Source organism: Phaenicophaeus curvirostris, chromosome 3, assembly GCF_032191515.1.
Source record: "Phaenicophaeus curvirostris isolate KB17595 chromosome 3, BPBGC_Pcur_1.0, whole genome shotgun sequence".
Lineage (NCBI taxonomy): Eukaryota > Metazoa > Chordata > Aves > Cuculiformes > Cuculidae > Phaenicophaeus > Phaenicophaeus curvirostris.
The window spans coordinates 49,081,328-49,096,430 of record NC_091394.1 but is presented as its reverse complement, the minus strand read 5'-3'; the positions used below and the strand labels follow the sequence as shown (position 1 = coordinate 49,096,430).

The 15,103-nt window shown below is 44.3% G+C and overlaps 1 protein-coding gene across 1 annotated transcript in view; it reads right to left on the bottom strand.

Annotated features, from left to right (window-relative positions):
• Positions 1-14,021, bottom strand: part of COLEC12 (collectin subfamily member 12) — a 104,881-nt gene extending 90,860 nt beyond the window's left edge. Inside the window, exons 1-2 of the mRNA XM_069853939.1 lie at positions 13,896-14,021; positions 2,152-2,202 (exon numbers count right to left, since the gene is read on the bottom strand). Of these exons, the coding sequence (XP_069710040.1) occupies positions 2,152-2,202; positions 13,896-13,902 (58 nt within the window). The 5' untranslated portion in view covers positions 13,903-14,021. The remainder of the gene's footprint in view (positions 1-2,151; positions 2,203-13,895) is intronic.
• Between the last annotated feature and the right edge of the window lie 1,082 nt (positions 14,022-15,103).

The window sequence follows — 15,103 nt, the reverse complement described above, 5'->3', positions numbered from 1 at the left end:
TGCTGAAGGGACATGACTCCCACTCCCTCCAGATGTTGCCCAGAGGCTGCTTGAAAATGCAGCAAGAACTGTAGAATTGGGAACACACCAGTTTTATGAAGGAGAAGAAATAACCCCTTTTGGAGGCCACAAAAGCATAAAAGTTTGCAGGCAAAACCCACGCATGCTGGTGCAGGGGCGTATGGACACCAGGTCAGCCTAGCTCCTCCCTGTGCTGCCCCATGATGCTGGGAAAGATGATGAAGGGAGTATGGGAGGAAGTTTGGGCTCAAAAATAGTATGCACTAAGAAGGCTTCTTGGATCAGGACATCGCTGAATTACACACCTCTCACCAGTGTCATTACAATAGCCTCATAATCCTATCCTCCCTTTAGTCAGAGCTCTTCTGTGCTGCAGACACCTTGGGACACCTCTCTAACCACAGTGATTTTGTTTTCGTGAAGGGGATTACAGACGTTCCCCAAGAGTGGAGCTACCCTGTACCCTTCTTTAGTGGCGAAATCCCCTCCTCCTGCTAGCACTAGACTCTTGGTCCTCTCCTCCCTCCCTGCTGCCCCACCAAGCACAACAACACAAGAATTTCTGGAAATGCTCAGATAAAACTTGCATTTCTAAGGGGAGAAATAACTCACACTGGTAGTAACACACTACTGGGAGAAAGAAAGAAATGAAAGCAAGTTAACATACAAAAATCCCACCATGTCACAACAGTGCAGTTACTATTGGGATAGTAAGGATAGTGGGGTACACACTCCTTGCTAAAACCCTTGCAGTTCACTGTAAAAGCATGCTGACCAGGGACAGCTAGGTAGTGGGCAATGTGGAGTGAAATTATTTTTACAGGTATTAATGAATCCTAGTATTTTTTTTACTTGCTGGAGTTGACAGAAAAGAACAGTTAACATTTCTTCCCATTTCTCAAGATTTTTTCTTTTTTTTGCCATTCCAGGGAACTAATCCAGAAAAAAAAAAAAGGGGGGGGTGTAGGAAAAAACCCTGTGTGCAGCCTTGTGGCAGGACTTTCCAAGCCACAGATGCCGGCTCTGTGGTTGGCTGACCTATCCAAAATAAAGCACAACAGCAGGGAGCAGTGGAGTAGTTCAGGGGGTAGAAGAGGTCATGTGAATGTGATCCCCACCTCCTGAATGCTGCATCTCCCTACGCTGCCTCCTGCTCCTTTTGGGATGGAGGGTATTGTTGACTTATTTTTTATTTTTTATTTTCAGCCTGCTTTTCTTATCCATTTGCCAAGTAGAGTAAATGAAAACAACTCTTTGCAGCCACTTTCCCACAAGAGGAAAAGTAAGGTGAACTTTTATCCTGATGGCTTACAGTTGAAAAGGTGGCTAGCAACTTGGACGATGAGCCCCTCTAGCTGCTCTAAGTTGGAATTGATGCTCTAGGAGCTCAGAGTCCACCATGTCATCTCCCAGCAATCAGCCTGCTCCAGGTGAAGCTGATGGCTGCAGAGACTGAAACTTTTCCACAAGCAAAAGAGAGCACAAGAGCATTGAAAAGAGAAGACTCAGAGACTGCTGACCCTTGCACAGAGACGCATGGCACTGCCTTCTTCACACGAGAAGACCATTTTCAGTGAATAAACACCAAAAAATGGAAAGAAAGTGGAAAAAGAATGAAAGTGATCAATGTAATTTTAATAATTTTTGATATCTGAATGCATTCATACCACATACTTCTTCTTTGAGAGCAGTGCATAGCACATGTCCTAGCTCTGCTGGCAGTACCACTTCTGTGAGACTACAGGAGGTCCCACGCTGCTGCTCTTGGGAACTACAATTCCTGCTGCACCTTGGTCTTTGGGCTGAAGGAAAGCCAAGCTGGGCAGAGGACATGTAAGAGGCAGACCTTTTTTTGGAGCACATTCATTTTTGTTACCTAATGCTAATGATCAAATAATGAAACCATCCTCTTCTTGTTTCTGATCAAGGCTGTTTCTCAGGCATATTTTACCAAGTAAATAAAACAAGTCTAAAAATCATGGCTTGTTCTGGGCAAATACTAGGCTGAAGTGAATAACGGGACTGTACCTGAATGTTTTGATGCCGCCAGCAAGGGAAGTTTTCATAGCAAGTGTTTGACTTACCCTAAGCACCATGCAAGAATGAGCTGAAAGGCCTCCTGCCACTTACCAAACCTCTTGTAGCCAAAGGACTGCACCTCCTCCTCCTCTGCAAAATCGTCTAGAGAAAGAAAGACACAGCAACAGATTATTTCTACTACCACTGGAAAAAGATGGGAAGAAGTTTTTACAGCTGCATGTTTGTAAATCCATGTACTTGAAAGTATGATCAACTTGTAAGGTGTGTTACCAATCTTCCCCCCATTGCTCATATCCCACCTCTGTTGCTAGGTAGAAAAGGCAGTTCAGAGCCTTTCCCCCAAACCAGTACCATCAGCAGAAATCCAGACTACAAATGCTTTATCAGCTGGCAGCTAACCTGACACCTGTTCAGCCACTTAAGTGTAGACCAGAGCAGACATGTCCCTCATCACGATGACAGCCACAATTGCCACCAACGAACCACCTAGGCCAGCTCACCCAGACCACGCAGTCCAGCCTTCTGCCTGTGCCGTCCAGGCAATTGGTCTCAGATTATACATGCACCAGCTAGGCCATTTGCACAAAGTGCTACATGTACCTGTGCCAAGTAATAAGAGAGGAGTCAGAGGGGATGGCTGTCCATTTGTCCACTCACCACCTCACACAGGCACTAGCTAGCCCTGAAGGGGCAAGATTCAAGAAAAAAATGGGAAACAGAACTGACAAATTCAAACAGATCAGAAAAATAAAACCCATTCAAGCCGTTTTGTTCTCAACTTCACCAGCTAGTGAGCAGCAAAATGCTAATAATCAGAATTTTATTTTGTCAGAAGCTTAATTTCTCTCCACTTCCTTCCAGCAGCAAAGGAAAAGTCAGGCATCAGCAGAAGAAATACACCCACGACTTCTTTAAAAAAAAAGTCATATGTTTTTGTTCATGTGTTCAGCCTCCTTTTACCAACACAACACCTCTTTCTGCTGAGTTAGAAAGGCAAGAGCCCTGCCTCACCACCAGCACCAGACTCTGCACCAGGCAACCAACTGCCAGGAAGGGCAGCACAGCCCAGGCTTCTCATTTCCCACTTCCCTGTTTCTAGTGGGGAGCAGAGTAGATCCATTTCCCCTCACACAGGCACCATTTAACATGAGAGGAAGCCTGCATGGGGCTTTCTTTAAAGAGGACCTAGGGCACAGCTTTCCAAGTGATGGCTAGCAGTTCACAGCCCACCGCTGGGCTGGGGAAACACTGCTGTTGCCACATTTCCGAGCAGAATCGTGGAGGCAAGTCTTCTTCCGTGCTGTGAAAAACATGGCCAAGGATTGATGGCAATCCCCAGTCTCCAAAACCTGGGTAGTCCAGGACTTTCACGAACAAAACAGTGGTTGGGGAGGCAGACTGAGCACCCTGGTGAGTTTCAGCAGCTGCTTACACCACTTTGTGCCACCCCTCCAGCACAGGAACCTGAGGAACCCTACTCACTTGCTACCTCTCCATCCAGACCCTTCTCTGACATGAGGTGAGAAGGAAATGGAAGCTCCAAGGCCAGTCAAGGAATTCACAAGAAGGGAACATTTAATGAGTGGCAGTGGAAAAGTAGGCTCAAAGATGTGATGGAGTAAGAGATCTGTGCATGGTTAGGCCGTTGCTGTCCACAGACTTGCTGCACACAAACAGGCTGCTCTGCATCATGAGACTGGGCTAACTGGTGTCACAACTAACTCGGGCCACGACAGAGCGTTGAGAGGATGAATTCAAAGCTGAAGTAAAGACATGGTCTACATACAGGCTCAATAAACTGTAAATCGTTTGAGTGTACATCCAGCAATAAATGTGACCTTCCTTTCCTTGCAACCTGAAAGGTGCCATTGAAGTCTGAAGGCAATGTTGCCTGCAGCAGCAAAAGAGTCCGTGAAATGTACTACTTTGCAGAGCATCACCCTTTACTCAGACAGCACTTTGATAAAATAGCTCAAAACTCATATTCCTCATGAGGTGACACATATTTTGTTCCCTGCCAGAGATGCTACTGTCTGTATCTCAGGCTAGACTCCCAATTCAGAGGAGCATTTAAGAAATGGAAGAACCAGTAGACACTCCTTAGGCAAAACAAACACATCTTGGTTTTGAAAGCAGAAAGAATCCTTTAAAAAAACAAACTCAGCAAACCCTCACAATTGTACCAAATGTTATCTAAAAACGAGGTCAGCTGACAAAACATGACAAATACTAATAAAGCACAAACAGTTGACAACCAGGCTTCTCATCTCAGCAGAGAACTACTCAGGAAAAATCTTCCCCTCTTGCACAACAGATAAATGCTACATGAAAAAAAAACTATCAGCTCCAGAGACCCTAGCTTCCTGCCCTCTCCTGCTATCAGGGCTGTAACACAATCACCTCCTTTGTTTTTCAGAAGTGTAACCTGACTTACCCGATCCATATCTGATGTATGCAGCCAGGCTGTCTTTAGAATCCTGCGGCTTTATCCTACACCACATAACCAAGTCCTTCCTCCTGGGTTGCTAGCCTCTTCCCTAGTTGTTTCATTTTTCATGCTTAGCCCAACGGCATTGCCTCTGTCCATGCATTTATAATCATATTTTTGTTTCTCTGGACTTCTTTATATTTGCAACATATGTGTTTTATATACATATATTGGAGATCTATAAAACACATAATACACATCTATATACATTTAAAATGTATTTATTTTCAATATTTGCAACACTGCATGCTGTGCTTGCCACTAATGATTATTTTTTTCAAGCTTTGAATACTTTGTAATTATTCATTAATCTCCTCATTTTGAAGAGCATTTGAAAAAAAAAGAAGTGGACACAGGCAAGGACAGTTTTGTCAACAGGTGACTTGGTTCCCTGCTTACTGAAATCTAAAACATCAGATGAAACTTCTTTAAACTCCTGTAAGCCGATCTAGAGACAGGCAGCAATGTATTTTAGGTGAAGTCTATTAAAATTCTTTAATGGACTAAGCTCAGTGGTCTTTCAGTCACAACTGCCACTAGGCACTTTGCCCAAATCATGTGAAAATATAATATTTTACAATATTAAGTGTACTATAGCAAGGTCAGAGAAAATAAAGATAGGAGGGATAAATGAATAAAACAAAGTTAGACTAAATGTTCAGAAAGGAACAGCACCGCATCCTTTGGAAAAACAGACTAGGATGGGTTGAACGACCTACTTCAAAAGAAATCTAAGTTTGTAATATTAAACATGAAGTTGACAAACAAGCCTATAAATTTAAGTCCCGAGGCAAAGCCATGTGTCCCAGCTTGCTCCCCCCGTGCCTTTGGGGCAGTATTGCACTCACTGGAGGTGGCAGAAACTCAGCCCTCGCATCCTTGTTCCACTGCTGAAAACGTTAAAGTTTTGTCACAAGTTTTACAAAAATCTTAAAGCTTCATGGTGTTTTTTTGAATCAGGGAAATAGAAGAGAACTCAAGTTTTCACTGAAAAGGCAATAGCTTTTCTAGAGAAAGCTATGAAAATGTGATCTGTGATGAATTACAGAGGTTAAGAAAACACACGCCAAGTAGGAAAGCAAATAGTAAGAAAACTTCCAGCATGGTTTTGTGCCTTAAGCTTTTAAAGGCAGTTACCAGAAACTGGAGTAGAAGAAATTCATGTGTTTTGAGCACTGATGGCTGATACTATGAAAGGAAATTTTGTGTTTTTACATCACTGGTGCCAATGTACTTAACTGGGGCTACACCTGGTGTAAAAAGGTTTTATTTGACATCGTGAAAGACATAAGTTTAAAATATTTTACTTCAGTTTAAATCCAACCCTTCTCAGTTACATAGAGGACTAGAATGAACGCAACATTTCTGCTACATACATATACATTCTTATATAGGCAAAGCTTATTTTCCTGGGTGAAAAATATGAATGACATACTTCTCCTTGAAGCTGACGATAAAGCAGATTCCATTGTTATGTCCCAGCCAGAAGAATTAACTCTTTAGTGCCAGAAAGACCGGCCATAATTTAGTTATGAGCTCTCAGCTGTGAGCTGAAGGAGAGGGAATCTAGTCTAGAATAAGAAAGGTAAAGAAACACAAAAAGCTGGGGAAAGGTGATTTCTTATTCCACTGATTTCTACTGAGCTCTGGCAGAGGGAAAGTCAATAAAAAAAAAGGTGAACTTTGGGCAGAACAGAAACACACGTGAGCAACTAATTATATTTAACCATGTAGGGGAAGGACCACCGCAGAGCTCCTGTTTCATCAGGGTTACAAGTGTCTCCTTGGACCCTACAACAGACTGTCCCTTGGAGCTTGCAACAAACCGCTCAGTATAAGTGGCTCACTGTAGCTGAGCAGCATTACATCAAATATTTTAGGGAGACAGTACAAAACGAGAGCTCTGGCCTAAATTAAAAAGAGGCTTTGAGATATTTTGGCAATATCCACACCTCACTGTGTACCGATGCCAAATTCTGCTTGCCTTCCAGCTACAAATTATTACTACAACACCTCTAATAAATACAGTTGTAGAGTTAAATAAGTTACAGTATAATGCTTCAAGGGAGTGGAAACTATAAAAAGGGAGTTCAGCTGGGGATTAACACAGCAAACAGAGGGAATTCATTTAATCTAAAACAAATTAGACTCTCATTTGATTAATTTGCTAGAGGCAAAGCAAAAATCTGTGGAGTAGAACTGTGTAATTTCTAGTTCTTGTTCTTAAATCTTAAATAAATTAATTATGGACCACTTACAAGTCACTTTGAGGTCAAGAAAGAAAGAGCTGGCCTGGAGCCAAAAAGGATGCCAAATCTGCCCTGGGACTATACAGGGCCTGTAACCACTGCACTGCTCAGTCCCTTTGCTGGAACAGGACCAGGTCTGAGAAGCCTTTGGTGCAAGGTGATTTTAAGAAAATTGTTTCCATTTTCTCCCCTTCCTTTTGTAGGTGCCATTGTTGGCATATGGAAAGTGTCACAGAAAGCTGCTAATGTACAGGTCTAGCTTTCAACTTTTAACAGTATGATCTATTCAGGCATTTAAATGTAATTAACTAATGATGCAAACTAGACCTCAGACGCTGGGTTGTATGGTGGCTGCAGACATGTGGTATCCAATCGTTTCTAGAACTTTAAGGTGCAATAAACATGGGTTTAAACAAAGTCTTGAAGTAAGCAAACATATCAATATCCTATGCTGCGCTTCAAAATCCAGGGAAATCTATTTCAGGAGAGAATGAGGTATCTGGGCTGAAAATTGTCATGCTGACTTTGAACTCTGATTTTAGAAGCTACTTTATAATCCCATGAAAACTGAATTTATGGCACTTGAGAATTTACCCCTAAAGCACCACACCAGCAACTAAGGACTATAAGACTAATTGTAGTAACCGTGACATCCAGGGTAAGAGTTTCCTTTAAAATAAATCTCTCAAAGAACTTTAAAGGTTAGGGCTCTGCCTTTCCCACTGACTTTATGGGAACTGTATAGTTACATCCCAGAGCAACATTGTAAAGTTCATTTTCATATTATCAAGACGACTTTTTTTTTGGTACCATTTGGAAGGATGCTGTGTCCGTTAGTTGAAAATGATTATACTCCTCTATTATATTCCTCTCCTTAACCCATAAACCAGCATGGAAGCAGAACTCTGCTCAGAGCCATGTAACAAGTGTACTCAGGATCAGGCCAGAGGGATCACCTGCAGTGTCAAAAAGCTCCTTCTGCCCGCTCTCTCCATCCCAGCCTTCTCAGGGTAAGGCAATACTTGTCCACTTGTGAGGTTTCTGTAATATTAACAACTGTTCAGACAGATGAGAACAGTGAACACCAATATATTTCTTATATCGCATTTCAAAAGCTTTTTGAGCAGCCATCAGATTTATATGCATTTCTGGTCACTGTTAACCAGATCTACATTCAAAGTGCTGACCTAGAGGTGAAACTGAGCCAGCAGAAGCACAGCCAGCAGCTGCAGTCTTCAGATGTCGATGACTTCATCAGTCTCTAATTGGTTTCCACTGGATTTCATAGCTTTCATTCTGGACAGTCTCCTGCTTGTGCTAACGGGCTTCTCATTCTCCTCTCTCTTCACAGATGCTTCGTTTCACTTTGCCTCTTCTGCCTTTCTCCACTAGTTTCTAGCCCCTTTTCATATTCAAGTCTTTCTCTCTTTGCTTCTACTTTGGTAAGACCTCCCTCATAAAAACCTATCCCACACTTAAACCCCTCCCCTACTGACAAGGTCCCAAACTGACCTGGCACGTTCACGATGTCACTGTTATCATTTCCGCATGTATCATGCCCATCTTTTTGACCTGGTCCTTTGTTCAACTTGTCATGCAGTGAGCTCCTTCAGACAGGGATTACACAGATTCTGCATTTGTAGAGTACCTGGTCTCTACCTGGCAGAGGTTCAGCTGAGGCAGTCCTGGAAGTGAGCCCACCTTCCTGCATCCCAAAACATCCTTTGGCATGTTGTTTGAGCCTGGATTCTGGCAATGAGATTGAGGCTTTTCCCCACCTTCAGGCTGCCAATTGGCAAATTCATCTACTTTCAGTATTGCAAGAAACCAAGAGGCAAGGTCCCAGACCACAGATTCTCTCTTGACACTTATAATCTAAGACTAGGATTGCATCAAAAACAGAACAAAAGAAAGAAACATGACAAATGGGTGCATTTTAATGTTCCGGTCTCAATCAACTCTTGCACTGCTATGCCCCAAAAATGTGAGCTCACATTAAGAATGCAGAAAAGGACAAGAGATTAAGAAATCCAGAGGTGTAAGAATGATGGCTCTAGTTTTCAGACACAAAATGAAGACAGTAAATAGGAATGTTTCTTGAACAAAACTCATTAGCCTGCAAATGCCACAGAGTGCTGCTACAGTACCGGGGTCAGGACCAGCTGCACGGTGCGGAGGGTTGACCTTAGAAGTTAAAAGTTTAAATTATATCGTATTTCAGCATAATGATTTAAGAGCAAACAGACCTGTTCTCATTAGTACACTGAAATATTGTGCCTTCCTGTCTATATGTTAAAGGAGGCAATTAACAACAGCATTAAAATGGCATACACATTCCTAACAACACACATTTCCATTACCTCCCATAATTCATCCACTTTGTTTCCAAGCAATGTCCCAGTCTTCACCTCAAATTTATGCACCAAAAGGGATTGCAGTTTTAGGTGGAAGCAGTCAAACTCCCAAGACAATTCATCTTAGGTTGATCCTTCCCTTGTACAGACCACGTTCACATTATTAGGAGGATCAGGTTCACTTTCTGTGTCTGGTAAAAGGCATCTTTATTTTGCTTTCCAAAAGGGAGGGCTGAAAGAGGGGAATCTCTGTTCTGACACACAGGACCTCAGGATAAGGAACGTTTTGTGAAGCTGAAGATAACTGGGCACACATCCTTCGCAACACTGAATTGCCTTCAGCCTTGACGTTTCTTCTGGATCTCTTTATTTTACTGTGGTTCTACTCTGCAAGGCCTGATCAGCTCTATCTTTCTGCAAGATTATCTTTCCCTCCTTATCCTAGCAGGCAAAGGTCTTTGAACCTCTGGGCTCAACGGTCTTTGAGTGTGGATCTAAGCAAACTGTTCAATGGTCGTGACAAAAAAGGGCTCTGTTCAGCTCTCAGCTGTAGCAAAATCAGCCTAGAATACATTTATGTTATCCAAAGTAGAAGAAGACACAAGAGATTTTAAACAACTTCTTTCTTCACAGAGATAGGCTCACTGGAACTACTTGTAGTCCTATGTGGTTGGGAAAAGTGCAATATGGAAAGCGAAGATGAACAACTACAACCATTTACTGAAAATACTCCTACCATTTATAGCTTCTAACACTCTGCCTTCTTCTATAACATTAATAAGAATATTCTCTGACACATGCATACATGACCATCTTTCTCATCTATAGGTTTAAAATCCTCAGTGCTACCAACCCATACACACTGATTATACAGTACTATACACACTCATTGTATAGTAGCGTTGCTCAGGATTTGTTCTGCATTGTATCACTGCCCATGCCTTTGAACTTCTGCGGTAGCGTCCTGTGACATGTCCAACACACACCACCCAGAGCTCCTGTATGTTTCATGTTTACGTCACTATATTCACATAAGCTCTGTTATAAGTGGACTAAGTAAAGCCTACTACATCACTCCATTTCTAATCCTTGGTTTTCAGATACCTTCTGGTTTCTGCAGAATGCTCTGGAGTGGATTTTTTTTAAATTTGCAGTTTGAAGTCTCTATCCAAGAAAGACCTATTTGCAGATGACTATTAATTTGATTTTGTGCACATGAAGATTAAAGAGAGCACTACATACTTATCCAATATTAGAAAATTAAAACACATACCTTTATTCTTTAAAAACAGTGGTGGCATCAAAACAGTTAAAGAGAAAGACAAAATCTGTCAAGAAGGCATAAATCATATAAATACAGTATTTATGTTAAGACTTGTCAATGCAGCCAAGAAAGGGCAACTGAATATGCACGCAGGCTCAGCTGTTGCATATGAAGACTTTACCTGCACACTACATCCAGGCTCCAAGTTAAAACACAGAAGGGATGACTTCATCAATATGGGCTGGAAAGTTGTTGTCTGTTACAGTGCGCACTGTATAAGGGAAACTATAAATGGAACTAGCATATCCCATGAAAGCTCAATGTACTCTATATACAGAAAATTCTGTTCATGAAGCACATAGAGCTTCCTTTGAGGCAAACTGGTCAATGTCAAGAAAGCTGGACATTCAGACTAGACCAATTCTGAGGCAGTGCCGGCTTCACTGATTTCAGTAGAGCACATCAAGGATGAACCTGTCCTGCCATTTCACTCCATGTACCTTTTTTTTTTTTTTTTTTTTTTCAAATGAGAGGAGCTGCATGGGACATGGCATTTGGTCTCACTGGAGTTCCCAAGTACAAGACAACAGACATTTCGTTCTCCATCACCATCACTTTACAAGTGGTAGATCGCAAGGTGCCTCTGACAGCAGAAAGAAAGGAGAAGGAGGGGGATCAGTAGAAAGAAGCAGCTGAACTACCTTGGGTATCATGATGCAGAGCTCCTCATTCACCCTGGAGCAAAAGTCCCAAAGTGACCATCTTGGCTTTCTCATAGCCTGATTTAGTGCATTATTATTAGTTGTTATCAAAACAACACCCACATTTCTGGCAAAAAAAACCTTTGCACCAAAACTGACATGACGGTAGTGATTACAGACAGAGTTTAAGGTAATAACTACAAAATATAACACAGATACATTGAAAGAAGTTCTTAGTTTCAACAACACTTGTCCCTGTCTTAAGTTAGGGCCAATGTTTTTGAACATGTGGTGGTGTTTGACTATGAGGAAGCTATTTTCATTTGTTTCCTAGGCAACAAACACTCCTTCATACCCCAATAAATAACTACAACTTAGACATATCATTTGATAAAGATACATCTGACCCTAAAACAGCCAAGTCCTTTTATAAATCACATGAATTATTACTAAAAAGTACCACCAAAGTTTGTGAACTCACTGTAGTTTACTGGAAATAAAACTGCCCGCATCTTAAATATAAACTTCAATTTGTTTTACTGATTTAAAACATAACACATTACAAATACCAGCAATGGAAAATATAATTTATTCCTTACAGATTTAGTGATGTAATTATTTAGATATTTCTCCATTCTCCAGAGAGGGTAGATACAAGAGACAGCTGCAATCAACAGATCGTTTTGTTGCTATTGAGAAAAATGCTTAAATACGCTGAGTTCTAAAGTCCTACAATCATCACCATCATCAAATTTAAAGATAAAATATGAAAAAGCAAGTCTGCACCCAAAAAAGGAGATCACAGAGTCAAAATTTGGTTTGGCTTTCTGACTTCCACAACACTGGCAACGGCACTCGATGTGATGATTTCTTTGAAGTTTCTCTTTTCCCCTGCTATTAGCACAGCCATTTAAGTGTTCTTTCTGTGTTTTATTACTGATTTCCAAAATAAGAGGGCTGTGATTGCTCTTAGGGAAACTGAATGGTTAGGACTAGCAACCAGAGTGAAGCATCTCCCAATCAGTGGAGCATAGGGCAACAGCAGGTGCTCCCAGCAGGAATAACATCTTCCCTCCAAATGCCACTTCTCTGCTTTGCAAAGAGCAGCAACAGAAGGAGAGAGAAGCTGAATTATATGTATTGCCATTCTCATTCCTTTGCGTCCAGCCTCCTCCCAAAAGCAGTGCAGCCTCAGGCCCCCAAAAATTGGGCATAAGGCTTTCAGTGATAACAGGCATGGGTTTATATTACCGCATTCCCATTGTTTAGGCTTGTTCCTGCCATTACACTTACGCTGATAATGACAAACTGATGACAAAACTTTTGGCACAAGCACCCTATAAATGAAAAACACAATGCAAATACATTATTTTTAATACATTGCACAGCCCTATAGAGACATCATGTCACAGTGCCGCAAGTGACTTAAACAGAGTGTGTGGGCTTGCAAAAACAAAATCCCCCAAAAGCTTCTTCTCCCTTCAGGCAGCTACTCCGGCAAGTGAGTAAATCATCACATCATTTGGTGCCCCAGACTCTGGAAACTAAGTGTAACTACCAATCATGTTTACTGGCCTCCTGGCATCTGGAATCAAACTCTGCAATCCAAGCACAGGCACTGGTGCCCAAAAGCAATTTTCTTATACGTATGTTTTTTTTCCTTCCACCCTTCAAGTTTATTTTTGCCACTGAAGAAAAAGAACTAGATCCAACTCTCACAAACACCCAACAACTTCCAAAACTTTCCATAATGTCCTTTGATGTCTTCATTTTAAGCGTTCCCCAGCGTGTAAAGTCTCTGTGTTTCGCTGCAAGGCTATCAATTTCCATAAACAGCAGGCTTCCTTGCACACCTCCCCTACATCTTTACTAGGTTACGGTGTGGCAATGTGGCAATCTGGTTCTCTGTTTGATTTAAAAGCGTATTATCTAATATCTCTCAGTCACAACTTTGTAGGATGGGGTCAGCCGGTAGAAGTGGCGTGTTTTACCCATTTAAAACAAAAAAAAAGGGGGGGGGGGGGAGAAAAAGAAGGGAAAGGGAAAAGAAACAAAGTTTCAGTTTTAACAGATGCAAAGCAAAGACCAAATATTTTCCAGTCGGTGGATGTTGAGGAGAAATATGCCAAATACATTTCACAAGCCAGTTAAGCCTCTACTGGCACCTAATCGCTGCCAGATGTTTAGAAGCAACACCAAGAACGTCGCGAAACGCTGGCAGGAAAAAATAAACAAATAAATCGGGGAGAAACAGAAGTCGGTCTTCTCGGGACGCCGGGGAAAAGGGGAGAGAAGCCGGGTGCCGAGAGAAAACGTGCCGGGGAGAGCTCACACGACGGGGACAGGACAGGAGGCGGCGGGGACGGGACAGGAGGCGGCGAGGACGGGACAGGAGGCGGCGGGACACGGCCACCACGCTCCGCGACAGCCCCGCACGAACCGAACCGAGACCCGAGCGCGGGGCTGCGGGCAGAACCAGGCTCCGCTCCGCCCGGCACCGCCGGCAGCGCCCGGAGCCTGCCCTGCCTGCACCCCGCCTGCCTGCACCGTGTCCGTGTCCTGCCGGCACCCTGCCCGTGTCCCCTCGCTGCGCCCCGTTCACACAGCGTCCCGCCCGCGATCTCCCCCTGACGCAGCCCGTCTGCACGCTGCCCTCCCCGCGCCCTGCCTGCCGCCTCCCCTCGCCGCAACCTGTCCTCACCTGCGCGCTGCCCGCTCCCTCCCCGCGCCCCACAGCCCCTGCCTGCCCGCTGCCCGCTCCCCTGGCTCCCGCCGTACCTTTCATCTTGTCGCCGGGGCGGGTCGCGCGGGACGGTGGGGGCGCTCCCTGCCTGGAGCCGGGCCCTGCCGGGGGGCCGGGCGCGCCCCCGCCGCTGCCCCTGCCGCGCAGCCCCGGCCGCTGCCGCCGCCGCTCGCCCCCGCTCCTCGCTCCGCCCCCGGCTGCGGGGCGGGCTCGGGGGGAGCAGCCTGGGACGGGGCTCGAGGGGGCCGAGCGGCCTCCCCCTGCCCTCCCCAGGCGCGGGGCAGGGGACCCGGGGCTTGGCCGACGCAGGCCTCCTGGCTGCCGTGGAATCACAGAATGGGTTGGGATGGAAGGGACCTTAAAGACCAGCCGGTTCCGACCCCCCTGCCACGGGCAGGGACACCTCCCTGCAGACCGGGCTGCCCAAAGCCCCACCCAACCTGGCCTTGGGCACCTCCAGGGACGGGGCATCTTCCCTGGGCAACCTGTGCCAGGTCCTCACCACTCTCACCGTGAAGAATGTCTTCCTTTTGTCTAGTCTAAATCTGCCCCTCTCCCGTTCATACCCATTGCTCCATGTACTATCACTACAAGCTTTTGTAAACAGTCTCTCCCCTTTGTAAACAGTCCCTCACACCACCCAGGGTGGCTCTCCGCTGTGCACCAAAGTGGACATTCCGGAGCTGTGGGTATGCATTGGTCAGCTGGCAAGAGCCAGCGGGATGCGGGAAGTTCACCCTGATGCTGAACGAAGCATCGCAACAAGTCCCGTTGGATCCAGTGGGGATGCACCCTGTGCACGTGCTTAAGAATGTGCGTAAACACTTGCGGTATTAGGGATATGCAGCCCAGTCGTCTTTTTTTTCTTCTAGTTCTGGATGTTGCCAGCAAGAATGAGTTCTTTCCAGGCTCCCATTTTCTAGATGGGTGCACTTTGATTTTCTGCAAACCTATCCATTTTCACAGAATCACAGAATCACAGAATCACAGAACCACTAGGTTGGAAAAGACCCACTGGATCATTGAGTCCAACCATTCCTATCAAACACTAAACCATGCCCCTCAGCACCTCATCCACCTGTCTTTTAAACACTCCCAGGGAAAGTGACTCAACCACCTCCCTGGGCAGCCTGTTCCAGTGCCCAATGACCCTTTCAGTGAAAATTTTTTTCCTAATGTTCAGCCTGAACCTCCCCTGGTGGAGTTTGAGGCCATTCCCTCTTGTCCTGTCCCCTGTCACTTG